The 24,265-nt window shown below is 55.0% G+C and overlaps 9 protein-coding genes across 9 annotated transcripts; 6 read left to right on the forward strand and 3 right to left on the reverse strand.

Annotated features, from left to right (window-relative positions):
• Window positions 1-1,335: 1,335 nt before the first annotated feature.
• Window positions 1,336-3,600, reverse strand: P153DRAFT_399638 (CAF1-domain-containing protein). The gene is made up of 2 exons (XM_033671748.1): window positions 2,466-3,600; window positions 1,336-2,370 (listed from the first exon to the last, which is right to left on the reverse strand). Exons 1-2 carry the CDS (start codon window positions 3,471-3,473, stop codon window positions 1,525-1,527), a joined length of 1,854 nt encoding a protein of 617 aa, XP_033520573.1. The 5' UTR covers window positions 3,474-3,600; the 3' UTR covers window positions 1,336-1,524.
• Window positions 3,601-3,672: 72 nt separating this feature from the next.
• P153DRAFT_369534 (uncharacterized protein) lies at window positions 3,673-5,669 on the forward strand. Its single transcript, XM_033668800.1, has 2 exons — window positions 3,673-4,417; window positions 4,479-5,669. Exons 1-2 carry the CDS (start codon window positions 3,951-3,953, stop codon window positions 5,302-5,304), a joined length of 1,293 nt encoding a protein of 430 aa, XP_033520574.1. The 5' UTR covers window positions 3,673-3,950; the 3' UTR covers window positions 5,305-5,669.
• Window positions 5,670-6,326: 657 nt separating this feature from the next.
• Window positions 6,327-7,655, reverse strand: P153DRAFT_347197 (zinc finger-containing protein; the record flags this gene model as incomplete). The annotated part of the gene is made up of 1 exon (XM_033666159.1): window positions 6,327-7,655. Exon 1 carries the CDS (start codon window positions 7,398-7,400, stop codon window positions 6,327-6,329), a length of 1,074 nt encoding a protein of 357 aa, XP_033520575.1. The 5' UTR covers window positions 7,401-7,655.
• A 159-nt stretch (window positions 7,656-7,814) lies between these two features.
• On the forward strand, window positions 7,815-9,396 carry P153DRAFT_323342 (uncharacterized protein). Its single transcript, XM_033665205.1, has 4 exons — window positions 7,815-8,022; window positions 8,076-8,094; window positions 8,151-8,255; window positions 8,304-9,396. Exons 1-4 carry the CDS (start codon window positions 7,824-7,826, stop codon window positions 9,106-9,108), a joined length of 1,128 nt encoding a protein of 375 aa, XP_033520576.1. The 5' UTR covers window positions 7,815-7,823; the 3' UTR covers window positions 9,109-9,396.
• A 345-nt stretch (window positions 9,397-9,741) lies between these two features.
• P153DRAFT_298732 (histone-fold-containing protein) lies at window positions 9,742-10,325 on the forward strand (the record flags this gene model as incomplete). Its single annotated transcript, XM_033664228.1, has 2 exons — window positions 9,742-10,009; window positions 10,066-10,325. 2 exons carry the CDS (start codon window positions 9,742-9,744, stop codon window positions 10,323-10,325), a joined length of 528 nt encoding a protein of 175 aa, XP_033520577.1.
• Window positions 10,326-10,356: 31 nt separating this feature from the next.
• Window positions 10,357-10,797, forward strand: P153DRAFT_388932 (uncharacterized protein; the record flags this gene model as incomplete). The annotated part of the gene is made up of 1 exon (XM_033670795.1): window positions 10,357-10,797. One exon carries the CDS (start codon window positions 10,357-10,359, stop codon window positions 10,795-10,797), a length of 441 nt encoding a protein of 146 aa, XP_033520578.1.
• A 422-nt stretch (window positions 10,798-11,219) lies between these two features.
• Window positions 11,220-14,384, reverse strand: P153DRAFT_369537 (uncharacterized protein). The gene is made up of 3 exons (XM_033668801.1): window positions 12,874-14,384; window positions 11,526-12,821; window positions 11,220-11,466 (listed from the first exon to the last, which is right to left on the reverse strand). Exons 1-3 carry the CDS (start codon window positions 14,293-14,295, stop codon window positions 11,395-11,397), a joined length of 2,790 nt encoding a protein of 929 aa, XP_033520579.1. The 5' UTR covers window positions 14,296-14,384; the 3' UTR covers window positions 11,220-11,394.
• Window positions 14,385-14,818: 434 nt separating this feature from the next.
• Window positions 14,819-16,172, forward strand: P153DRAFT_433977 (SGNH hydrolase). Its single transcript, XM_033673053.1, has 6 exons — window positions 14,819-14,970; window positions 15,022-15,115; window positions 15,169-15,208; window positions 15,263-15,341; window positions 15,390-15,801; window positions 15,858-16,172. The coding sequence occupies exons 1-6, from the start codon at window positions 14,968-14,970 to the stop codon at window positions 16,022-16,024; spliced, it is 795 nt and encodes a 264-aa protein (XP_033520580.1). The 5' UTR covers window positions 14,819-14,967; the 3' UTR covers window positions 16,025-16,172.
• A 541-nt stretch (window positions 16,173-16,713) lies between these two features.
• Window positions 16,714-24,033, forward strand: P153DRAFT_388935 (cysteine proteinase; the record flags this gene model as incomplete). The annotated part of the gene is made up of 6 exons (XM_033670796.1): window positions 16,714-16,918; window positions 16,978-18,486; window positions 18,980-20,743; window positions 20,880-21,263; window positions 21,362-23,221; window positions 23,342-24,033. The coding sequence occupies 6 exons, from the start codon at window positions 16,714-16,716 to the stop codon at window positions 24,031-24,033; spliced, it is 6,414 nt and encodes a 2,137-aa protein (XP_033520581.1).
• Between the last annotated feature and the right edge of the window lie 232 nt (window positions 24,034-24,265).

A 24,265-nucleotide genomic window follows, 5' to 3' on the forward strand; every position in this document is an offset into this window, starting at 1 on the left:
TTCAAACTAAGGCGAAGCAGTGGATTTTAAGACAACCACTACTTAGCTCAGGGATGTAATAACATAACACTGTCGATCGCAAGTACCGGCGCGAAAAACGAAAGTTTTTAAAGTAGCGAAACTGCATCACTGCACAGTAAATAGTCTGGTTACTTCAATACACCCATGTCTAGCCTACATTAAAACAAACAAACAGAGTTTAGCAGTAGGCAACTAGGACACAAAAACAACATAAAGTGTAAACTCTAAGCCCACTGTGATTTCCCAGCCAATGAAAAGACTCCATGCGGAAGCATTTCGCAACTTCATTACAAAAGTCAAAAAGAAGTGTAAGCGCTTACTTCTTTTTGACGCCGTGCTTGGACAAAGCCTATTCGAAAGTGTAAACGTGCTGGCAATCTGGTAACCTCCGCTTGTTCATGGCAAGGTTTTTGCAACCGTGAATCCACCGCCCCGTCACAAAAAACTGGACAGTTTTGTGATGTGTCAGCAGTAAAGAGAACGAAAACTGTCCAGTTTTTTTGACGGGGTGGTGAATCTACACTATGATATCCTTACCTAACTCCATCACAGCCCAACACACCATGGCATACACAACTTCAAGCGCCTGGATTTGATCCGCTTCCCCTCTCCATCTTGAACGGGACATCAGGAGATCGACAGACCCTCCACATCCCAACGTCCCGTCTCTCGTCGTTACGATCTCCCAAGCCTCGTTCGACATAGATCACCGAGACAGACGTCAGCTAAGATACACACAGCACATCCATGGCAGCCATACCATGGGATTTACCGGTTGGGCTCGACTGTATCACACATGCGGACGCCGTGAAAACGAACATCTCATGCACGCAGACTTTGCCATATCATCTATTTCCACTCTAGCGACGCAGTGAAGGACCATGACAACGAACTTCTCATGCAAGAAGACTTTCCCATAGCACCTATTCATGCTCTAGCGACGCAGTGAGGAACCACGACAACAGCGCAAGACCCGCCAGCTAGTGCACCTGCTGTCAAGGAAGCAGTTAAACAGACTATGGACAAGCATGAGCAGACTCCATCGACGGTTCAGCGATACCCCATCACTCGTGAGCGACATCGCACAATCTCTCTATGCGCTGTCTCGCCGGACTTTCTGCATCATTCGCCTCGGCCTCGGCCTGGAGTGTATGTGGGGAGGTACTGGACAGGTGCAGAGATGCAGTGGTAGGGAGATGCTGGGTTGGATTTCATCGAGACTTCCTGGTCGTTTTTTACTCGTCTGACTTTGACACTGCGTCACTTTTATTATATGCAACACACTTGGAATGGTAACAAGTCAATGTGAGTGGAGCAAGATGACAAGATGGGACGGAGAGGAAGTGTGACGTTGAGAAGGAGGATAGAGTAAACTCAACAAGCCATCAAGTGGAGACATTGAGATAGCAGGAAAGATTATTCCCAGCATCCAATGCCCATTTCCAGAAATCAAGTCCGAACAACGGCAAGCTACCTACCTCCGGCATCCACCCCACACAGCCCCTACACCCCCATCGACGACCCACGTTTCGCCGGCCAATCCGCCACCGCCAGCACCGCCTCCTGCGTGCCAAACACCCTGAGCTTATTCCCAAACTCGTGCCAAAAAGCCGAGTCAACCCCAGGAATAAGCTCCATAGCCTGTCTCTCCATCTGCTCAATGGGCACCCACCCACTCTTGTCCTGCACAAACGCTTCGTCTTCCCACGACCCTGCTGCTCCGCCATGCTGCTCTCCGCCCCAGGTGTTGTCCACGGAAGCCTTTTCAACGTCGTCGGATGATGAGTCGGATTCTGTGCCCAGACGCAGCTCCCGCAGGGTTTCGAAGACGTTTTTCGTGTTGAAACGTCCGTTGGCTGGTTTGCTGCTGTTGCGCTTGCCTTTGTTTCGTTGTTTTCTCTTACCTTTTGCTTTTGTGTCTGGCTTCTGGCTGGGCTGTACTGGGGCTGGCTGCTTGCTCGTCGCGTAGTCGTTGCCGACGAGGTCTTGTGTGTTCTCAAGCGTTGTTCCGGTGGTTTTGGAGTTATCCTTGTTCGAGGAGCCGTTTGTTTGCGCTGACGCTTCCTTTTCTTTGCGCTCTGCGCCTAGCTTGGCGGCTAGCTTCAGCATGATGGTAGCTGTGAGGAGACTGTCGTAACCTGCTTCGTGGAAGGCCTCGGCTTCTTGATATTTGGAGTGATCGGCGTGAGTGATGATAGTGGGTAACATCTGGCCATTTAGTCCTTTGGCAATTTCTTGTAATGTGGGTGATGCATTTAAGTCTCCTTCAGCGTAGGTGGCCAGGTACTTTGTGTCGACGATATTAGGAAAGAGCTTGTGAGTGGCATCGCAGAATTCGTCTAAGGTATCCTAATTCAAGGTGGTCAGTATGTCTAATTAAGGGCAAATCAAGCTTACGACGCTTTAAATGCTGCGTTCACTTCAACAGGATAGGCCAAGCTTACTGGTAATGGGCCAACAAATGTGCGATAGAAGTAGACGATGTCAGTGAACATGTTGTGCCCGACCAGTACCGGCTGCTTAGTCTTGAGGCGCTCCACAGCCCGGTCCCAACGATCTTTGACTTCCTGGTTGTCTCCCATAACACCACGAGGCAGGAAGAGGGGATCGGCAATTTCGCCTTGGACCAGTGCCTCAAACACCCAACGAAAGCCCGTTTGGCGGTTAATTTGTTCCTTGACGCGGTTTTTGATACGCTTAGTATTGTCTGCTTCGCGTACCGGATCATGCTCGATAATTCTCACACAATCTGCCCGGCCAATGGAGACGAATTCGGGAAACTCTGCGCGCACAAGCTGGTGAACGAGACGCTTTTCGAACCGAGAGATGACTGCTACAGAAGGTTTCTCGCTGAGGCCAGTATGCGTAGTAATTTCGAGCGAAGACGATGCAGTGGCCTTCCACTTGGCGATGGCCTCCCTAGCACGTCGCATGAAGTCGAGAGACTCGACGTCTTCGCTCTTCAACTGCAGATCCTCGATGGGGTTCTTCTTGTCCAGTCGATCCCAAGCCAGCTGTTTTGCACGCTCCGCCTCCTCTCGCGACAGGTATTGTACACCCTTTGCGAATGGCGCGCCCAGGTCAAATCCATTGTTGAGCAGGAAGGTACATGCTCCACTTTGAAAGCTGATCTCTCGCTCAAAATCGAGTCGTTCGTCCAGTAACGGGCTTATATTGATGTTGTAGGGTCGCAGTACATATTGGTTTGCGATGTAGTCGAATCTAGCGCACGTGATACCTACCTGGAGGATTGAATAGCGATCTGCGCCGGCCTTTGTTTCGGCATAGCGTTCTTCGAGGGTTAGTCGGCCGCTACCAGTACGAGGCGGCTTATTGGGCAGACGGGAGGGGATGCCAGAAAGCTCGAGATCAAATGACACAAAATCAGCCTCGGATATGTGGATGAACAGGCCGAGCAGGTGATACGGGAAGGAGACGGCGTCGACTTCCATGACAGGGGATGCGCCCGAGGGAGTGTGGCACGGGGTTTGTGGGGGACTGGGTTGTAGAGAGCTGACGATGTTGCACGAGAAAAATGTACAAGAAAAAGGCAAGGCACTGCTGCAGGTGAGTTAGTGATGTCAATGAAGCGATCATCAAAAGGTCGAAGAGGCGAAGTGTCTAGCTCTTGACTCAGACGCGCAGGCACGCGTTTGACAAACGCGCACAATTGCTGCGAAGCTACAGAAATGCGCCAAACGGGTAGGTGCATGGATGGTGAGGTGAGCGGAGATTTGGTGTTTTGGTGCAGGCACGCTCCGCCAAGGTGTATAGGCTGCCGAGGTTAAGTGGCTGGTGAGGAACGGTGAATGTTTGGTCTACAACAGCAAATACACGTCACCCCCTGGACACCCTACAACGGCAACAGCAATGGCCATGGATCAGTAGACGGCCGAACACACTCGCACACGCACACGCCAGACGCAAACATGGCGGCTCTCTACGAAGACATCAGCGGGTCGCGCTACCTCTCGTCGTCCATCTCGTCGCTCTCGGCGTCGCGGCAGCAGTCGTCGCAGATTGCCAAGGCCTACCGCCAGGCCGCGCAACTGTTCCTCACGCGACGCCTGCCCGAGGCCCTGTCGACTATCGAGCCTATCATTACACCGCCGCCCGTTGACGACGCCGAGGACAGCAAGCCCAATGGCGACGTGGTATCCCACGCCCCCGTTGCAACGGCCTCGCGGGGCACGCGTGTCAAGGTGTGGAGCTTCTACCTGACCTTCCTCAATGCGGTCGTCGAGCTGGGCGCCGAAGAGGGCAAGCACGCGTTTGGAGGCGCGCGGTGGAAGCAGCTCGTGTCCAAGTGCCGCGACGGCAGCGTGTGGGACGATGTAGTGCGCGACGGATACGCCGGCGTCGACGGCGACGTGGATGCAGACGTCGTCGTGAACCTGTAAGGCTTGCCAATGGCACATTCTCACTGCTATGGATCGTGCAAGCTGACTGGTGTGCAGCGCTACCCTTCTCCTCACGCACTCGCCCTCGCAGCGCCTCAACCAGCAGAAGCTCGAAACGTACCTCTCGGCTACGGCCCACCCGACCCTCGACGTCTCGGCCCACATGGCCTCGCCCTCGTACCAGCAGCGTCGACCCCAGCCATCGCGGCAGCACACGGGCACCGAGACGCCGCGCGACCTCAACACGCGCATCAAGCTCCTCGAACTCTACACGCTCCACGTCCTGCCCCGCAACGATGAGTGGGACTACGCACGCGACTTCATCACCATGTCCGAGGTCCTCGACGACGAGCGCAAGGAGGCCTTCCAGCTCGCCCTGCACTCGCTCAAGGAAGAGCGGGCAGACGCCGAGGCACGCGAAGATAAGCTGCGCCAGCAACAGCAGGAGCAGATGGAGGAGCGCCGCCGCGAAACCGAAGCACGCCGCCTGGAACAGTCACGTGCCGAAGACGAACGACGGAAGAGGGAGGAAGAGAACAGACGGCAGCCCAGAGGCTCGGACCAGCAACCACACAAGCCCCACCCGCAACCGCAATCTTCTCGAACCTCACGCCAGCCTGCAAAGAAACCCGTCACTCCGCCCCCTGGCCTGTACAAACGTGCCTCGACCCTGCTTTCGTCCATGCACACTTCCATATCCTCCACGGCGCATCACATGACGACAAATCCATTGGCTTTTCTCCGCACCATCATGTTCCTGTTGGCACTTTCTCTGGCGGTAGGACGACGAGACGTGCGTGAGCGTATCCTGAGGATCGTGAGAAACGGGTGGGACAAAGTGAGGAGGACGGTGGGCATGGGCGTGAAGGTTTCCTACATCTAATTTACCTTTTTACCCCTGCCATCTTATCCCACCGATCTGCGAAATACATTTTTCTTGGCTTTGCAAAGGTTAATTTAGAGTTCTGCTGGTTGCTTTTTTTTTGTACTGTATGCAGATATGATAGTATACGCGTTCCGTCTCCCCCTTGTCCCAGCTATATTCACATATACACCCACATCTAAATCTACACCACCTTCCCCAAAGCCTTCCTCCGCCGCCCGAGCATATACGCATACACCCCCCACGCCCCCACCGCACATCAGCACCCCCTCGATCCACCTCACCTAGCCCATACAACCCCAAACACGCATAACTCCCCACCTGAACCACCTTGCTAACACCCCCTACCAACCCAACAGCCCGAAACAACACCCACCACTTTTCGCTAATCCCCACCGCATACAGCACAATAAACAACTTATACTGCAGCCACGCTGCGCCCGCCCGTGCATGTACATAGCAAGGCAGGATACGCACATCGCACCGCAGTGGTGAGGTGAGGGTGTAGGGGGCTTGGGTAGAGTGTGCGGGGGATCATGTTGGGCTTTTGTGGGCTGGGGAAACTCTGGGGAGTTTTGTTTGAGACTGGGGAAAGAGATGCTTGAGCGCGGAGTGTTGTGTAGGGGTTTTGTCTATTCGGGTGTTGGCGCAGAATCGGGCTTGTAGACAGAAATCAGGTGTCTACTTTGGGGAGAGTGTTGATTGAGCTTTTTACTTGGTTTAGGCGTCGAGACGAAGATGTTTTTAAGCTTGGTGTTGTAACGACTTGATGGTTGACCGCAGCTGGATAGTTTGACAAGGCCGTTTGTGAGGTGCGATGCTTTTGTACATGTGCGCGTCGCGGAAAAGAGGTAAAAAGGTGATTGAGGAAAGAGTAGTCAGAGGGCCAGCAATCAGGCTGTTCTCCACTATCTCTAAGGACATGATATATCTGGACAAGCAAAAACTGTTCAGAAACTCTCTCGATACTGTGGTCAAAACACACCATCCGCTCCTCTTCATTCCTCTCCCCTAAATAACTTCTACACCGAAAACGCCACACCCTCCCTCTTAACCATCGCCTTGCCCCCGCCCGCAAACCCCGTCCCCTCACTCCTGATCTCCACCAGCCCAGGCTTCACCCCCCTCTCCTTCTCCCCCTTCTTCTTCCTACCCTCTTTCTCCACCGCGGGGCTCAAATCCGCATCACAAACATAGCAATGCACAGTCTCCGGTTCCGGCCCATCATCATGCGCATGTCTCTGATGGCGATGTTCCGGCGTCAAGAACTTATCCACGCAGGGTTTGCACAGCACATGCCCACAGGGAATAGCGATGACTGCTTTCGTGCTATTGGATAGCGATTTGCGACAGCTGGGGCAGGTTCGCGCCGTCTTGGACGTATCTGTGGACTTCTCCTCGTTGAAATGGACGCTCGTTAGCGTCTTCAGGCTCAGGGTGTGCGGGTGGTCGTGGTCGCTGGACGGACAGGTCGGGGTGGATTTTGCCTTCTCGGCGCCCTTGTGGTGTTGATCGGGCGTCTCGCCCGGGACCCAGAAGCTGGGTAGATGGCCTTTTGCCGCCTTGCGCTCCTCGTCGAGCGTGCGTCGCGCTTTTGTGCGTTCCTCGGCGGCTATGCGCTTCAACTCCTCCTCGTCGATTTCGAATTTACGCTTCGAGCCTCGGGCCTCCCCGGGTTTCGCGTCCGTGTCTTGCTCGACTAGAATCCTGCCGTCTTGCCTCCCTACCACGCGACTCCCCGCGCCGACTTTGACGCTCAGTCCCATCTGCACTGTTTCAAACTCCTCGACGGCTCGGTGTCGCGCTTCGTCTTCTTCTCGCAGGCGCTGGTCTTCGTCTTCTGCTTTTTGCCGCTCGAGCGCTTTCTCCAGTCGCTTCATCTCTTTGCGTTGGGCGAGCAGGTTCGTCATGGCGCATTCGCGGCAGAAAAGGTCGCCTTGCGCACAGCATACTGGGTCTACGGCGGGTAGGAGGCATAGCTGGCAGGAGCCGAAGGGGAGGAACGAGTCTCGGTTTAGGCGGGTTGCTTGGGAGCCCCAGCGGTCTTTTAGGGCGTTGCGCTCGTGGGCGGTGAAGACGGATTTGGGTGGCGGCATGGTGGGCGTTTCTTTGGGTGTTGGGATGGGGCACTCGTGTTTGGCGGGTCGATAGTTGTCGTAAATGATGCGATGCAGTCTACCAGCCGTCGATGTGTGAGATGTTGAGTTGAGCAGGTAACGTGCAGGAGTCGCGACCCCAAAAACAATGCCGAGATTATATGTTATCCGCAGGAATCCTCTTCCAGCACAATCAATGGGCGAAAACGATTCCGAGTCGGCGCGTCGTTGAGTAGTCGGACGCGTTTCTCCGTCACATGCACGGACGGGGCAGACTCTCGTTCTGGACCCTTGATAACCCTGGCGCAAAATTCCTGTCCCTGGCAAGTGACGTTGGAGCGCCTCGGCTCTCCCGCCTGGCGCTGGGTGGGTTGTACAACAGCGGGTTTGCCCCATGCCTCTCTCACTTCTGCACCAGATTCAATGCGACCCGAGGAGCAGCCCGAGGCTCCCAGCGCGCCATGGCGGGCGGCTTCCACTTTTGTCATGGGCGCGGTGGGCGTCCTGTGCAGTGGTTTTCTGAACGTGTGGAGCAGGCCTGAGGTGCATGGCATGGACGATTTCCTGAGACTGCTGGACGAGAGGGAGAAGGTTGAGAATAGGGAGAGGGGACTGCTCACTGGTATGCGATCTGATATGTGTAGCGTTGGGGGGGCATGGGCTGACTGGGCGTAGTATCCAACCATATCTCAGTGTAGGTGTATCATTGTTGGACTTGCAGGAGAGACAGGCTGACGATGTTGCTCGTAGATTGGATGATCCTTTGCTATGGGGTGTACTTCCCTTGAGCTATGTCTTCAGCCCAAACAACCTACGCTGGGGTCTCGGAAGCTACGATCTATGCTTCCAGAACAAGTACTGCCCCTCCGATTCCACTCACTGCACTCGCTGACATGCTGCCAGGGCCACGTCTACCTTCTTCTCTCTTGGCCAAGTCCTCCCCACGCATCGAACAGCGCACTCCAAGCATGGCGGCCTCTTCCAGCCAACCATCACTCAAGCCATACGCCTACTCTCTCGCGGTCCTTTTGTACGTGTCAACGATGCCCCAGGAAAGCCTGAAACATCGCTTTCGAGTCCCGACCTCAGCGATCCGTTCAGCGGCGGGCACCTTACCTTCTCAACCAACGGAGAGGACACGTTTCCCGCACCCTCGGCCTATATGAGCAGACGACACGCATGGGTGCACGTCTTCCCAGAGGGCATGATACATCAGACCGAGGACAGGATCATGCGGTATTTCAAGTGGGGCGTGTCGAGGCTCATCTTGGAGAGCGACCCTATGCCAGACGTGGTGCCCATCTTCATCGAGGGCTTCGACGACGTCATGGACGAGAGGCGCACGTTCCCCAAGTTCATACCACGGCCATTCAAGAACATTAGAGTCACATTTGGGGCAAGGCTGGACGCGGAAGAGGCGTTTGGGGACCTGCGCGAGCGCTGGAGGCAGATACGCGCAAAGGAAGAGGCCAAGGCAGGGTCGAAGCTGGAGGTCGGGGTGCTGAACAACGCGCTTAAGTACTCGGAGGAAGTTGTCAGCCTGCGCATGGAGTGCACGAGGCGGGTCCGGCAGGCTGTTCTCGACGTCAGGAGGCAGCGTGGATACTCTGATGAGGATCCCAAGAACAACCTCGCGACAACGTGGTTACGAGAAGGGCCCAAGGCGGACGGCCGCAAGGACGACGGCAGCATCACGAAAGCGGAGTGATTGTGGAGATGGATTGATTGTGTATATAGACGTGTACAACAGCCGGGCGCAGCATCGTGTCAGATTAGATCAAGTAATTACACCATCAGCGACGTGCCAGGTCTGCTGCGCCGATCAACCACACGCAGCGTGGAGCTGGCGGGTTTCGTCGTTGCGCAACAAAGCCGGCGTCAGGGTCTCTGGCGTGCTCGTGTCGTCATCCACTGCTGCGTCGCGCATCCGCCGCCGGCCCTGTGAAGGAAGGCGGTGGATGGCAAGCATGATGGTCGCAGTCTGGCACGAAGAAGTTGTTTTGTGGCTGGGCTTGGCGGCGCCCCTTGCGAAGCCGCAAAGGCGCATAAAATGAGCACCCTGCCCCGCCGCACTATTTCTGCAACCAAGACCAGACGACGCAGGCTTTGTTCGACGACGGCCAATCACAGCCCCAGCACTTCCGCAAGCAGCGAACACCTACTTAAATAGCTGCCGACGATGACGACCAGCGACTCGACCCGTCAGCCTCACCAGCCTCCCAGCCTCGCCTCTTCCCTGCTGCCTGAACAAGTCCCTCGACGCGTGGGCCCTGCATCGTACGCGACGACGTCTTCTCCCCTCTCCTCGCCGCCCTCGAGCCCTGTCCCACTCACGCCCGCCATGCCCCGCGGCGTCAAGAAAGAAGAGAGCCTGGCCGACGCCGACTACCTGCCCGACGCGCCCGGTGTCGCCATGGGCAAGCTGCCTGACCTGGCCAGCAATGGCATGAGTATGGGCATGGGTATGGGCATGGGCAGTATGTCGACACTGCCCCCCGGCGCAGAAAACATAGTCATCAAGAACCATTTTCCCGTCGCGCGCATCAAGCGCATCATGCAGGCCGACGACGACGTGGGCAAGGTCGCCCAGGTCACGCCTGTTGTAGTCTGTACGTCGTTTTCTCCCCCTCATCCCCTTCACTTCCCCCTGCTAACATCCCCACAGCCAAAGCACTAGAGCTCTTCATGATCTCGCTCGTCTCGCGCGCCGCGGCCGAAGCCAAGTCGCGCAACTCGAAGCGCGTCGGCGCCATCCACCTCAAGCAAGCCATCACCAAGAACGAGCAATTTGACTTCCTCAACGACATTGTGAGCAAGGTCGCGGATGCGCCGGAGAAGAGTGACGACCCTGGTGATGTAGAGGGTAAGAAGAGGAAGGCGCCTGGACGGAGGAAGAAGAAGACCGACGACGATGATGAATTTTGAGCCCATGCATGACATTCTGGCACTGCAGAGAATGCTGCGGGAATTTGTTGAACTGTTTTGCAAGCATTTGCTAAGCTCGGCGCGGACAGGTCGTCGGAAACCCAAACGCGCTGGGCTTCGTGGAGTTGAACGCGGACGTGCACGTGGAACTGGACGAGGGGTTGGACGTGAACGGGGCACTGGACGCGGACGCGGACGTGGGCTTGCTCTCACGAACACGGCAGAACATGGAACTGAGACTCCTACGTGGACTGCATACGCACCGAATTCCGACAACAGACTTCCACCGTATAATCCTTTTGCGCCTCCTTCTGCGCCTGCTTTTGCGCCTCCTCCCAGCAACACCGAGACAACCGACACCACCGGCGCAAACTGCCCACACGAACGCACCCATTTCGACCACGCCATGGGTTATAGCGGCATTGTCAATCCCCCGTGCTGCCCGGGTTACATGCCGTTCAATGAGATCTAGGGGTCATGGAGTGTACATGCATTGCTGTTTCGATTGACTCGGCAGGCGCATTGTTCGAGGCTAGTACCAAAACGCAGCTTGAGGGCGGGAGTTATGTTATTCGATGAGTTTGGTCCTTTTTGTTTCTAAATCATCATCATCCTTTTGGGCGCGGGATGTGCGACGATACCAATGAATACAAATAGATACCCTTTTCCTCTGAGCATGGTTCTACGCGCATGTGTATTCGTGAACATAGCAATGACAATCATGCAGATCCTTCAACATTAGCAACTGGAATATCACAGAGCAAATCTCTCCCACATCAACAACCAAGAAAAAACTAATAAGTGCTGCCCCGTGACCGAACACATATACCCTTGTATTCCCCACTCTCTACCTATTCTAACCCCCTAGCCCAACCCTCTCTACCCACAATGCGACTAAACTACAAAACGCCCTCTGCACAAGCCATATATGCAAAAACCCCGAACATGGCGTAAAGAAAGCCCCCAACTTACAAACTCGCAAGAACCCCAAATCCCACGAAAGAAAAAACGCCAGGCATGATGCCGCTGAACGAATGAAGCAAAGTCGACGGAAAGAAAAACCACGGACTCAAATAATATGCGCCTTCTTCTCGTTGTGCTCAAGTTCCTTCATGTACTTGACGAAGGATTTCTTATGCACCTATCGCACAATCAGTCAGCCAGTGCATTTGAAACGGGGTGGTAGTATGCAAGACTCACCAAACCAGCGTACTGCCCGTCTCTCAGGACGCAGATATACCGCAGCCCGAGTTTGACGAAGCACTCATAGACAAGGTCCATGGGGGAATGCACATCGAGCGCGACGGGCGCCGGATCGATATACGGGGTGAAATCGCTGGGATCGTAGTCCCTCGCGCCCTCGTCGTGCTCGTTATGCGGTTCGCGACCCGCAGCCCAATCCACCTGAGGCGACATGAGGCAAAGCGTGTTTTCCTCGTTATCGAGTTTATCGAGGGCGAATTCGAGGTCAGGCGCGGGGATGAGGCCGACGAGGACGCCGTGTTTGACGATGGGCAGGCCGCCGTCGAGTTCACCTGCCATTTGGAGTGAGCGCTGTTTCTCGCGCAACTCGGGAGCTGCGACGAGGGATTCGCTGGAGATGTCGATGAGGCGGTCTAGGCGGACGCGGGGGGTGATGTCGCCGAGCTCGGAGGTGAAGATGGGGCGGACTTTGTTGTCGAGGAAGGGGTAGGAATTCATGTCTGTTAGGAGGTCGTAGATGCTGAGGGGTTCGATGGCGTCGGCGACCCATTTGGAGACGAGGATGCCGAGGGAGAAGGGCAGGACGTGGTCTAGACTGCCTGTGAGCTCGAAGAGGATGACGGCTAGGGTGATGGTTAGGCGAGTGACGCCCGTCATGGTTGCGCCGGCTGCGACCATGGCGTAGACACCAGGGACGACGCAGGATCCTGGGGGACCGTCAGGAGTGCAGCCTCCGAATAGGCCGAGGTTGTGGTAGCGGAGTGCGAAGAGCTGGACGACGTGACCGATGAAGCGTCCGGCAAGACCACCGACAACCATGGACGGCACGTAAATGCCAGCTGGTACCTTGATTCCGAAAGTGACGATAGTTAGACTGGCTTTGATCACGAATGCAACGAACAATACCCATAACACACTGGGAATGTGCTCACGCGTTGGACACAAGCCATCGCCTGATGATGTGTACGTGTCGCATGGACTTGCCAGCTCAAAGAGAAGTTCGGTGACTGGAAGTTTGGTGTATCGGTTCCAGAAGCTGACGAGGCCAGTAACTAGTGCAACGAGGAAGACTTCAAGCAGCGGATATTTCTTGATCACACGTATGCGGCGAAAGGTGCGTGCCCATATGCGAGATGCCTTGATGAAGAGGGCGCCCAGGACACCGCCAACAGCACCTGTGAAGATGAATGTGACTAATTCAAAGAACTTCCAATCTAGATGGTATCGAACTTCGAATAGCACAATCTTCTTGGTGCCGTAGGGATCCAGGAACTTGAGGGTCAACGCAGCCGCCTATACTTTCGTTAGCATTCTTTGTACAGCACATCATTGCAACCTGACTTACAATGCAGCAAAAGAAGGTCCTGAACAACGTCTTGGATGGAAAGTAGTAGCTGACTTCTTCCAAGCTAAACAGCACTCCGCCAATGGGAGCACCGAAGGCGACGGCAACACCACTAGCAGCGCTAGCGCTCAGCATCTCTCTGCGCTTGCCGTCGTTGTTTCGGTACTTGGAAAAGATACGACAGGCAATGTTCCCGATGCACGTCGCAATGTGGACATAGGGGCCTTCTTTACCGAGACTGAGGCCAGATGCCACGCTCAAGATGAGGGCGAAGGTCTTGATGATCAACGTGCGCAGTCCGAGGTATCCGTGTAGGACGAAGCCGCTCAAGATGACTTTTACTTCAGCTACACCACTGCCAGCAGCGGAATAGTAGACCATGGGTGGTCGCAGCTGGGCCTCTTGGTACCTCGACTCAGGACTGATGCTGCGTTTCCGGTCATCCTCGTCGCTGTCGGAGTGCCTTCGCACCTCTGCAGCCAGGTTCTCATCCAGCGTGGCGAGTGAAATAGTCGAGGGGATGACCGTCTTGGTGGTCAGAGTCAAGAGGCATGAGGCCATGGAGAGGACGATGACGGAGAGGATGAAGCAGGCATACTGTATATGGACATCTTCCACCCTGTCGGTGCGGATTGCCTGTGACCAGTGGACCCATTCATCACACATGGTCGCGCCACTACAGCAAGCCTTGCGGCTCTTGTTCCACCGCGTCGTACAGTAGCCAGATTTGAGGTCGAACAGCGCCGTCTCGGTCGTGTTGACAAAGTAGGCACAGATGGCAGTGAGCAAGCCAATGAGAGCCACCAGCACCCAGCCCTGGGCGCCGTCAAACCACGCCGCCAGACGGCCGCGGAGATCCTTGCGGCTGCGGAGCGCCTTCACACGGTAGGCGTCGGCGATGTTATCGTGCACCCAGTCCGTCGACGTGAACTGGTCGTACCACACGCGGTTGTCCTGCCACAGCGACGCCTTGGCCGAGTGCATGCTCTCCTCGAGGGCCGCCCCCCGCTCACCCAGCGCGTTCACCAGACGTTGGCTGAAGGACTGGCTAAAGGGGTGGCTAAAGGAGCCCGGTCTACTATGCCGCATGCGCGAGCTGGTCGGCAGCTGGCTGTTGTGTCGCTTGGTGCCTGGCCGCGGCGTGCCGGGCATGCTCGCCGGCACGCTCATGTACGAGCGATCGAGCTGGCCATGGCGGTGCCCCAGCAGGCTGGTGCGCTCCGTGAGGTTGTCTCTGGATCGCGCGAGGTCGTAGTCCGAGGCCCGCAGAGAGCGCGCTGGGCGGAAGGTGGCTGTCGGCGATGTGGGTGTCTGGCTGCTGATAGTGTCGTCGCGCTCCTGCTGCGTGATGGCGTCGTCATGGTCGTCGTCGTGGTCAAAGGACTCGACGCTGCGGTAGGAATTGATCGACTTGGGCATCATGGGCGCCTGTGTGACATGCAGCGAGACACTGTGTGGGCTGCTGCCTTATTAGTACGAACAAGCACAGAGGCACACGCACGCCGCCCACACCAGGCAGAGGTCATCTGGATAGAGGACGTCTCATGTCTTGCACTGCGACTGACCCACCATGGCGCCGACTGCTGATCGCTTGGCTGTGGGACGTGTCGGAATAGGATACTTACCAGCACGCGTCGCGCTTCACAAATAACGGCACGGTTTGGGTAGATTTATGCACTTCTCTTACACACCACAGCGCCGTACACACATACACCCTACAAATGAAAGCTTCTCCTTGCTGTCGCGGAGGGGGCCTTCAATATAGGGCGGTCAACATTTGGCGGAAACGGCGCGTGATGTGCGAGATGACGAAGGGCGTTTCAGTCAGGGTCCAACAGTCACTTCCTCAACGGGCAAGGTGCGTCTATCGCTAGCAGCCAATCGGCCAATAGTAGCGCGTTGGACCCATCCACCACACCCCGCCATCGCCTTGTCTATGGGGAGCCACAGTTTCTTGTCATATTCTTTCTGTTTTTGTTGGCTGACGCTTGCTCCTTGACATCTTCCTATCGCAATCGTGTACTCCAGACTTGCTTACATCCATGTACTACGCTTGACACCTAAGCTTCTACATTCCATCCAACCATAGTCAAGATGGTAGGTTTCCAAGCCCAAGTGAGTGAGTTGCTCATATTGACAAGTTCATAGCCAGCACTATACGAACAGTTCTTCCTTTTTGGAGACTCCATCACTCAAGACTCGTTCAACGAGCAACGAGGATTTTCCTCAGTTCTACAGGCTGGCAAGTACATGGGATATTGAAAACTGATGAGATGGAACTAACAATTACCATAGCCTACATTAGAAAACTTGATGTCGTCAATCGCGGATTTAGGTAATACCATGTGCTCTTCTAGCGGCTTGGACGACAGTACTGATATCCTCCTAGTGGGTACACTACTCGCCAGGCTCTCCAAGTACTGCCAAGCATCATCCCCTCACCTGAGGTGGCCAGAATCCGCTTCCTAGTATGGTGTCTTCGATGAGATATAGAAGGACCTGGCTGACACGGCCAGACCATCTTTTTTGGGGCAAATGACTCGTCGTTGCCAGATGCTCCGAATAAGCAGCACGTCCCAATGGAAGAGTACAAGGCCAACCTCGAAAAGATCATCACCCACCCATTGATAGTGGCTCACAACCCCCGCATTATTCTAATCGCTCCTCCACCTATCAACGAACATCTTTGGTGGCCGAGGGATAAAGCGAGCGGATATGCTCTCCCATCAAGAGTGGCTGCCACCACAAAGGAATATGCCAATGCAGCCTGTGAAGTAGGCTCAAAGCTCAAAATCCCAGTGCTTGATCTTTGGAAAGCGTTCATGGAGGAAGCCAAGTTTGACTTCAACAATTGGAAAGCGGGAGATCCAGTTCTTGGGTCACTAGATATAGCACAGAACGATCGCCTGTTGGAACTTATGTACGATGGTATGTTGCAACCACGCAACGCAAGTCAAGTGTCTCGAAACTAACTACAGGTACAGGTCTACACTTCCAACCTGCAGGTTATGACATCCTCTATCGTGAGATGATGCAGCTCATTGCCGAGAGATGGCCGGATCAGATGCCAGAAAAACTCCCTTCAGTGTTGCCAGGGTGGTCTGATGAAGTTGCCTGGAAGGCATTGGATGACTCAAATGCAACCAAGTAACCACTGACTCCTTGCTAAATTACACACAGCGAGTAGAAATAGATGTGTCAGAATGGAATACACAATGATATGTTCAAGGAAGAGGAAATGATGAGGCTGTACGAGTGGATCGAGCTAACCAATCGGGATGATGCCGTAAACAAACACGCTAGTTTCGTGATGCGTACTTGCGGCGAAACACTCATCTCCAAAGACACCCAACCAAACAATCCACGTTACACTGCTCCAGCACTTGTTTGCTCTGACTACACTGTGCATGCTGCCGTCTCGAGTGTTTCTCAGCCTGCAAAGTTCAGCTTGAAAACTTGTGACACGGACTCATACCACCGCACTTGTGCCTTCCACATCAAGCTGCCTTCTACAAACGAGTATCCCAAAGGCCTGGCCTGCTTCTGGAATACGATATAGAAAACATTTGGAGTTGTTGTTGTTATACATCTTTCACAGTCCCAGTCGAAGCTTAATTTTCAAAGCGTTTTCAACAGTACACCCCACCTCCGTTCCGACAAGCAGCAGTCCGGTCAAGGCACCCCTACGCAACGAGTACATTGTAACACCATTCGAAAGAAGCAGGCATAGGAACGAAGCCGTGGAAGTGGATAGGGTTGCCGTTCGTCTGGAGAACGTGGGTAGGGGCGCAAGTGTGGGGTGAGGTCTCTTCATTGAGCACGCTTACCAAGGGATGAGGGATGGATCCGGAGAGCGTAGCCTTTCAGCCTAGGGAGGAATTCTGGCGCTTCCAGAGCGAGATGCTTCGGGTACAACAAAACCAAGCCGAGCTCTCAGACCGTGTTTGCCGCCTCGAACGAAAGCAAGACGACGACTCGCGCCTCAAGAACGTCTGGGGAACTTCCTCGCCCTTCCCGTCTGTGTTGGGTGGGACGCCACAGCAAGGTATGCTTCCGTTGCCAATATTCTTGTTTACGTTCATGTTCATGGCTGACACGTCTTAGTTCCCCTCCAGCAGCCGTTAGCGGAGCATTTCGCCAACTTCGATGGCCATTCGAGCAATCTCATCGGCAGCCTTCAGCTTGACGGCGAAGATGAACCCCGTCGTCTGGGAACAACGTCGCGTGCCAACAGTGTTCGATTCGACGAGACTGCCAACCACGGTCACTGGGCGCATGCCTCACGGTCATCGCTGGACCTGATAGCCCGTACTGGCAGCGGCATGGGTGGCCATCTCCTGAGCGAGCGGAGTTATTCACACAAGTCGGATGGGAGGCAGAGCTCAGCGGGGCACTCTGTGTACTCGGCGAATTCTGGACGTGCCAACAGCCTCACAGGCTTGGGTCCAACAACACCAGTAGAAGCTCCTGGCCTGGCGCCTGGCCTCTTCATATTAGGCTCGGTTCCTGCCATTATACGTTGTTGGCTCAATACCGACTTCAAGCACGACACTCTTCTTTATGCAGCTGTGTGCTCCGGGTCATACACGTCACACATGAATATCCAGCTTGTGAAACACCTTGGATTCTTGGACCAGATACATGAAAGCAACGATGGCAGTCGCAAGATCAGACTTCCGGTTTACCTGCCCGAGGCAGTACCGGTCACGGGATCATCGCGGCCAAATAGTCCTGCCCCGCAGCTCCCCTCAGTGAGCGTCGAGTTTACTGTTGTTGGGGGGTGCCACGAGGCGTCTCACTCCAAAGCCATCCAAATCTTTATTGGTAGCGACGTGCTTCGAGCCCACAATGCCGACATACTCTTCTCTGCAAATCAATTGACACTTTACGATGATGGTGGCAGCAAGCTTCAGGTTCCCCTTGTGCGACCCGAAGACGACCGCACGTTCAAGCCTCTATTCACATACAGTCAGGCCCATACTGCCGTGGATACAAGAAGCATGGCCGACAAATCGATGAGCGAGTCTTCAAAACCAGAAATGGCGAGCGGGCACTCTGCCACGATATCTGCACCTGAATCTCCCTCGACCGCAGGCAAGCTGAACGATGCTCATACCACAGGCAGCTCGGATGAGGATGGTTCAAACGGGCGGAGGAGCCTTGAGCAGCGGCCCCATCTTGGGCTGTCCACGTCGATACGCGCTGAACAAAAAGGCGCCCAAGATGTGAGTCCTGTCAGCGCAACTCTACGGCCCAGTGCCTCACCAGCCCTGCTGAGTAACTGGCGACGCGACACACAAGAAAAGACGAACACGGGCTTCTTGGATTGGGCCAACGTGGGTAAAACCTCGAGCTCGGCCCCCAGCCACCAACGTCGCGATACGGGAATCAAGGTGTTGAAGCCCATGAGAGCCAGTACTCGTACGGTGCCGACATCCACCTCGCCGCCGGTGAGTGGCCAATCTCGCTTCTTCGACGATGGGAAGAGGAGGGGGGAGGGTGAGTCGATGACGGCGGATTCGGCGACGCCGCAACTGAAGACGGCGGTGTCTGGGGATAAACCAAAGGATAGTGCGCCCACGCTGCCGAAGACACGGACTGCGAACCCGGTGGGTGGAGCGTCTGCCTTTGCGTGGTTGAATAATGGAGGGCCAAAATGAGTCGCGAGGAGCTCTTATGTATCTCAAGGCCAGGAGATGTTCACTCACGATATGGTTTAGGCCACGTATAAAAATCGGATCAGAAGTGTATATACTTATGAACCGCAACTACAAACAATGCAGTTTCAAAATGTGACATGTGCACATAAAATAGCATGGATGTTCAGGTGATGCAAACATAGTGCCTCCGTCACATAGGGGCGTGTACAGCTGATTATCTGGTTGGATACCAGTGGCGGACCGCTGCCCTGTCGTACCAAGTTGGGGAGAACGTGCTCTCCCGGCTAGGCTGGGGCCGCATCTATACATAGCTCAGCTGGACGATGATGGCATTACAGTCCTTTGCTACCCATGTACGGGACAAAGGCTGGATTGCATGCCAAGATCGCTTATTTTTCCGCAAGGCTGAAGGACAAACTGGAGTGACGATGGGGCGTGACAAGCAGCTGCAAACTTGACCGCCTTCGCTCTTTTCGCGGCCATTGCGCTTACCCCACCTCTGCTTGACCTCGTCCCCGTTGCTGTGAATCTGCCCTCTCCTGCGTCTGTCTTGGAGCTACCTTTGCTCCACGGCAGGCTCCCCAGCGTCACCACGGCCTCCACCAAGAAACGCAAGACGGCAAGCTCAGCACAGTCGCCGCAACCACAACCACAGCCCGAGGAGCGTGCCGACGCGCAGTCGCCGAATGCAGCTGCTTCCCCGCAAACCCAACGCATACATTCATCCACATCGCCGCCGCGCTACCTCCCACCGCACTTGCACGACGAAGTGCTCGACGCCGGGCCCAGTTCCCCCAGCGAAGCCTACTCGCACCTGACACTCGAGAGCGGCGACGCCATGACGGCCGACTCTGAGCACAGTGATCCGCAGCAGCAGAAGAGGCCGCCGCCACGGGCTTCATCACCCGCCAAGCGCCTACACTCGGACATGGACGACGCCGACATGGACCTCGACGCCCCTGCCGCGCGCACCAACAGCGACCAGTCGAGCCCCCGAGCCACGAAGCCACTGTCGGCTGCAACCTCGCAGCGCAGCGCACGCGCCATGTCAGTGGAAATGGCAGACGCTCCCTCGGCGGCCGACGTGCCCAGCCTCGACGAGCAGGTCAAGATGGTGTTGGCCATGACGCAGGCAGATCTCGAGGACCGGCAGGAGGGCTACGTCATCTCGGAGAAGTGGCTGGCGCGCGTGTGGGCCAGGACGTCGGAGAACATCAACAATCCAGAGCGCTTCAGCAAGGAGGCCACGCAGGGCCCGATTGGCCCCGTGGACAACGCCGAGCTGGTCGACCCGGACTCGCCGTCAGGTGACGTGACCGACCAGCACGGTGACGACTTCATAGCCCTGCGCAAGGGATCTCAGATGCATCAAGACTTCGAGGTGCTGCCCGTCAAAGCCTGGGAACTGGTCGTCAGCTGGTACGGGCTCAAGGAAGGTTGTCCCATCATTCGCCGCCATGTCCAGAATACGGTCCCAGACAAGAGCAGCGAGAACCTTGAGTGGGAGCTTTTTCCTCCCGTCCTCACCGTCCGCAAAGTACGAAAAGCGCTGTCGACAGCCCCGGAGAACGCGCGGCTTGCTGAGAAGATTGTGGCTAGCAGGAGCGACAACTTTCTGGCCTTCCTCGAGACTGCAAAGAAAGCCGCTAGCATCGACCTGAGCAACAAGGTCCGCGTGTGGAGGATAGTGAACAGTGCCGCCTCGGACGAACCTCAGCCACAGCAACAGCCAGTGGGCATGCTGACGCCCGACGCCTCGCCACGTAACGGGTCTCCTGTCCACCCTTCGTCAACACGACCCCCTCTTGCCATGGACGTTGCTAGCTTCAACGGCCTCACATACGGCAGCGAGCGCGAAATAGTGACAGGCAAGGACGAGAAAGCGAATGCCGATTTCAATGAGTCTCTGACACTAGCCGGTGCTGGTCTTACTCAGGATCAAGTTGTCGTCCTTGAGGAGCACGACGACAAGGGCGAATACATATCGGACACAGTCAAAATCAAGAATAAGGTCGGCGTCCACAAGGATCTGCAGAGCAATCCCAATAGCGGCAGGAGCACACCCACTGGACGGTCCCTCACACGAGGCAAAAGACGTGATGGCAAGGTTAGAGGCCATGTCGGATTGACGAACCTGGGCAATACTTGCTATATGAACTCCGCTCTCCAATGCTTGCGCAGTGTGAAGGAGCTCAGCTTATACTTTTTGAGTGAGTTGTCCCGTAATGAGTATACTGTTCAGGCCGAACACCTTCACGTTCTCACACGACTTAAGCTGGAAAATTCCAGACGTGACTGGAAATGTTTAGGCTGCAGCTAATCGTGGACTTACTGACGCATCATCAGGCAACAAATGGAAACAAGAGATCAACACAGATAACCCGATTGGTCATAAGGGAGCTATCGCGAAATCATATGCTGGGGTTTTGGGTAATATCTATGACATCGGTACCGCATCGTCCGTCAGCCCGAAAGCGTTCAAGCAGGCGCTCGGAAAGGCCAATGGTCTCTTTTCAGGATACGGCCAACAGGACTCGCAAGAGTTCCTCAGTTGGTTGGTCGATGCACTTCACGAGGACCTCAACAGGATATACGTCAAGCCCTACCGCGAGAATCCTGATTCCGATGATAACACAATCAATGACCCAGAAGCTATGAAGCAGCTGGGTGAGACGTATCGATCCAATCATCGCGCTCGCAATGACTCTGTGGCTACAGACCTGTTCAGTGGTACGTATGAGCCCGAAAACCTTCAACAGCTACAACGATGGCTCATTGAAGGACACATAACGCATTGAAGACATGCAGGCTGACCAGTTGTCATACAGGATTCTATAAGAACACTATGGTCTGCCCGGAGTGCAACAAGGTTAGCATCACTTTTGATCCGTACAGCCAGCTCACTTTGCAACTCCCGATTGAGCAGTCCTGGACACATACCATCACATACGTTCCCGTTCAAGGTAAAGCCTACCAGCTTGAGGTGGATATTGATAAGAATGCTACCATCAAGGCATTGAAGGAGTACGTGGCTAAGCGATTTGGCACGTCGGCAAGTCGTTTGATGGCATCGGAAGTGTACAGCCACAAATTCTATCGACATCTAGATGATAAGACGACAATTTCGGAATCCAGCATCACTACACGTGACGACATTTTCTTCTACGAACTTGATAACACACCAACCAATTGGCCTGCGCCACAAAAGAAGGGTTCCAAGTACAAGGCAATGACCAGTGGTTCGTCTGACGAAGACATTCCAAGTTCAGTATCACCGGCTCACGATAGAATCATGGTTCCGGTATTCAACCGCGGCCCCAGCGCGAACTCGTATCGAGGACAGAGTTTTTCGATGGCCTTAACGCCGTTCTTTATTGTCTTGACACGCGAAGAAGCAAAGGACTATGACACAATTCTGCAAAAAGTGCTTGCAAAGGTTGCTCAAATGACAACTCGTCCGATCTTGACTGAACTTAGTGGAGGATCATCGGTTTCATCACGTGTTGGCTCCGACGCTGTCTTGACAACAGAAGAAGATGCTGCGCCCAACGGGGATCCGCGGGTCAAGGACGAGTCGATTGAAGGCGAAGATATGGTCGAAGTCACGATGACCGACTCGGCTGACCACAGTGGAACACCGGAAATGCTCAGGCCTGGGGCTGCCATTCATCCAGAGTTTAGGCAGCTCTTCGAGATGAAGCACACTCGGAAGGGCACTGAGTTTGTTACGACCGGTTGGAGCACAGTCGATCACTCGAGAGCCTTAGAGTCTATCACCAAACGTATTCGGGTCGCGCCATCTCGGGCCGATTCGGAGCAGTCCTCTGTTGGCACTGAGGGTTCAGGCTCAGGATCGTCTAGTGAAGAGGATGGGGAAACACCACAGTCTGCTGTCGATGCCGCGGATGCGATTGAAGCGGCAAATGTAAGTAGCGACGAAGAGATGCAGTCGATCGAGACCGAGCCAACAGCTTTCTCACGAGGCGGTCGGCAGGGTAAGAAGAAGAGCAAGAAGCAGAGAAAACAAGAGCGCAAGATGGAACGCAAGCACAAAAACAACAAAAACTTCAAGAAGAAGGCCAAGGACCTCGACCAGCCCGCATACCCGGAAGATCCCGATGACGAGAACGACCAGAGCTTGATCCGTCTGGGTGAGGCTCTTGTACTCGAGTGGACTCCAGAGGCATTCGAGGGGCTCTTCGGTGCCACTTCACCAGATGACCCTCGTGGTACGGACGCTATGAAGAACATCGACATGTTTGAAGACCCCGAGCTGCGGGAGAAGAAAGCCAAGCGTAAAGCTCGAAAACAACATGGCATCACCTTGGATGAGTGTTTCATGGAAACCTCGAAGAGCGAGGTTCTCTCGGAAGACAACGCGTGGTTCTGTAGCCGATGCAAGACTCTACGTCGGGCGACGAAAACACTGGAGATTTGGACGGTGCCTGATATCCTCATCATACACCTCAAACGCTTTAGTGGCCATCGGTCGTTCAGGGACAAGATCGAGGAACTCATCGACTTTCCGGTTGAGGGGTTGGACTTGTCTGGCAAGGTTGGCTTCCCCGAGAACAAGGATCTTACCTATGATCTCTTTGCTGTCGATAATCATTATGGTGGTCTTGGTGGGGGTCATTACACTGCCACGGCCCAAAACTTCTTCGACAAACAGTGGTACAATTACAATGGTAAGTCAATCCATCACACAGGCTACAGACCATCGTTGTGTCTTGCAGTCTCCGATTGGAACTTGCAAAGCGAAATGAGGGCACCCAGCCTTAATGGTCGACGTCACTAACACATCGTAGATTCCATGGTTTCGAAGTGCGGCTCTGGCGAGAAGGCAGTCACGAGTAGTGCGTATCTCCTCTTTTACCGACGTCGAGCCCCCGACCCTTTAGGCCCTCCCTCTCTACAGCAACTCGTCAACAACAGCAATCCCGGCTCTGAAGACGACAATGACTCCGAACACGACAACCGCTCACGCTCACCCGCGGCGGGAAACGGCTTGCGCCTTGGCGACTCGTCCCGCAATGGGTCGTCGAGCGTTGGCGCAGCCGCAGCGGGAGCAGGAGCCCTGCGCGGGGGTGGCTCAGCGCTCTCAATAGTCGCGAACCGTCCCGGGAGCGCAGCCGGAGTCGCGACTCTCGACGATGAAGATGACACCCTGCCTCCCTACAACGATGAAGGCTATGGAGGGGATGAGGACGACAGCTTCAGCGGCGTTGGTACATATGCACAGCTAAACAACTGGGACGACCAGCCTGTGTGGAGCTTCGACGGTCTCAAGAACTCGAGCCTCCAGGAAGACGATGTTGCAAGCGATATGGTCAACCTGGGCTCCGGCGGTGCAGATGACCTCAACAACCGCATGTTGGAGGATTTCGGCGATGAATATCATGCTGGCGCGACGACGCCGACGGACGAAGGCATTCATCCCCTTCTTGGCGGAGAAGACGGAGATGATCCAGTGGCGGAGATCCATGTCCCCACCGCCTAGAGCCAGTCGCGAGAAACAAAAAAAGTTGTATCGAACTCGCCCAGAACTCTCCGTATCATCCATCCCCATCGTTGGTGGCGTCATTTCTTTTCATTGGAGTGTTGGGGTCGCGACGCATAACGTGAAAGTACGGACTTTTTTGCTTTCGGGGCATTGATTGCGTTAGATTAGACTCATGATTTGAGCTCGCATGACGAGGGGTTGGAAACGATGAGGGATGAGGGAATGTACA

Source organism: Dothidotthia symphoricarpi (assembly GCF_010015815.1).
Source record: "Dothidotthia symphoricarpi CBS 119687 unplaced genomic scaffold P153scaffold_18, whole genome shotgun sequence".
NCBI lineage: Eukaryota > Fungi > Ascomycota > Dothideomycetes > Pleosporales > Dothidotthiaceae > Dothidotthia > Dothidotthia symphoricarpi.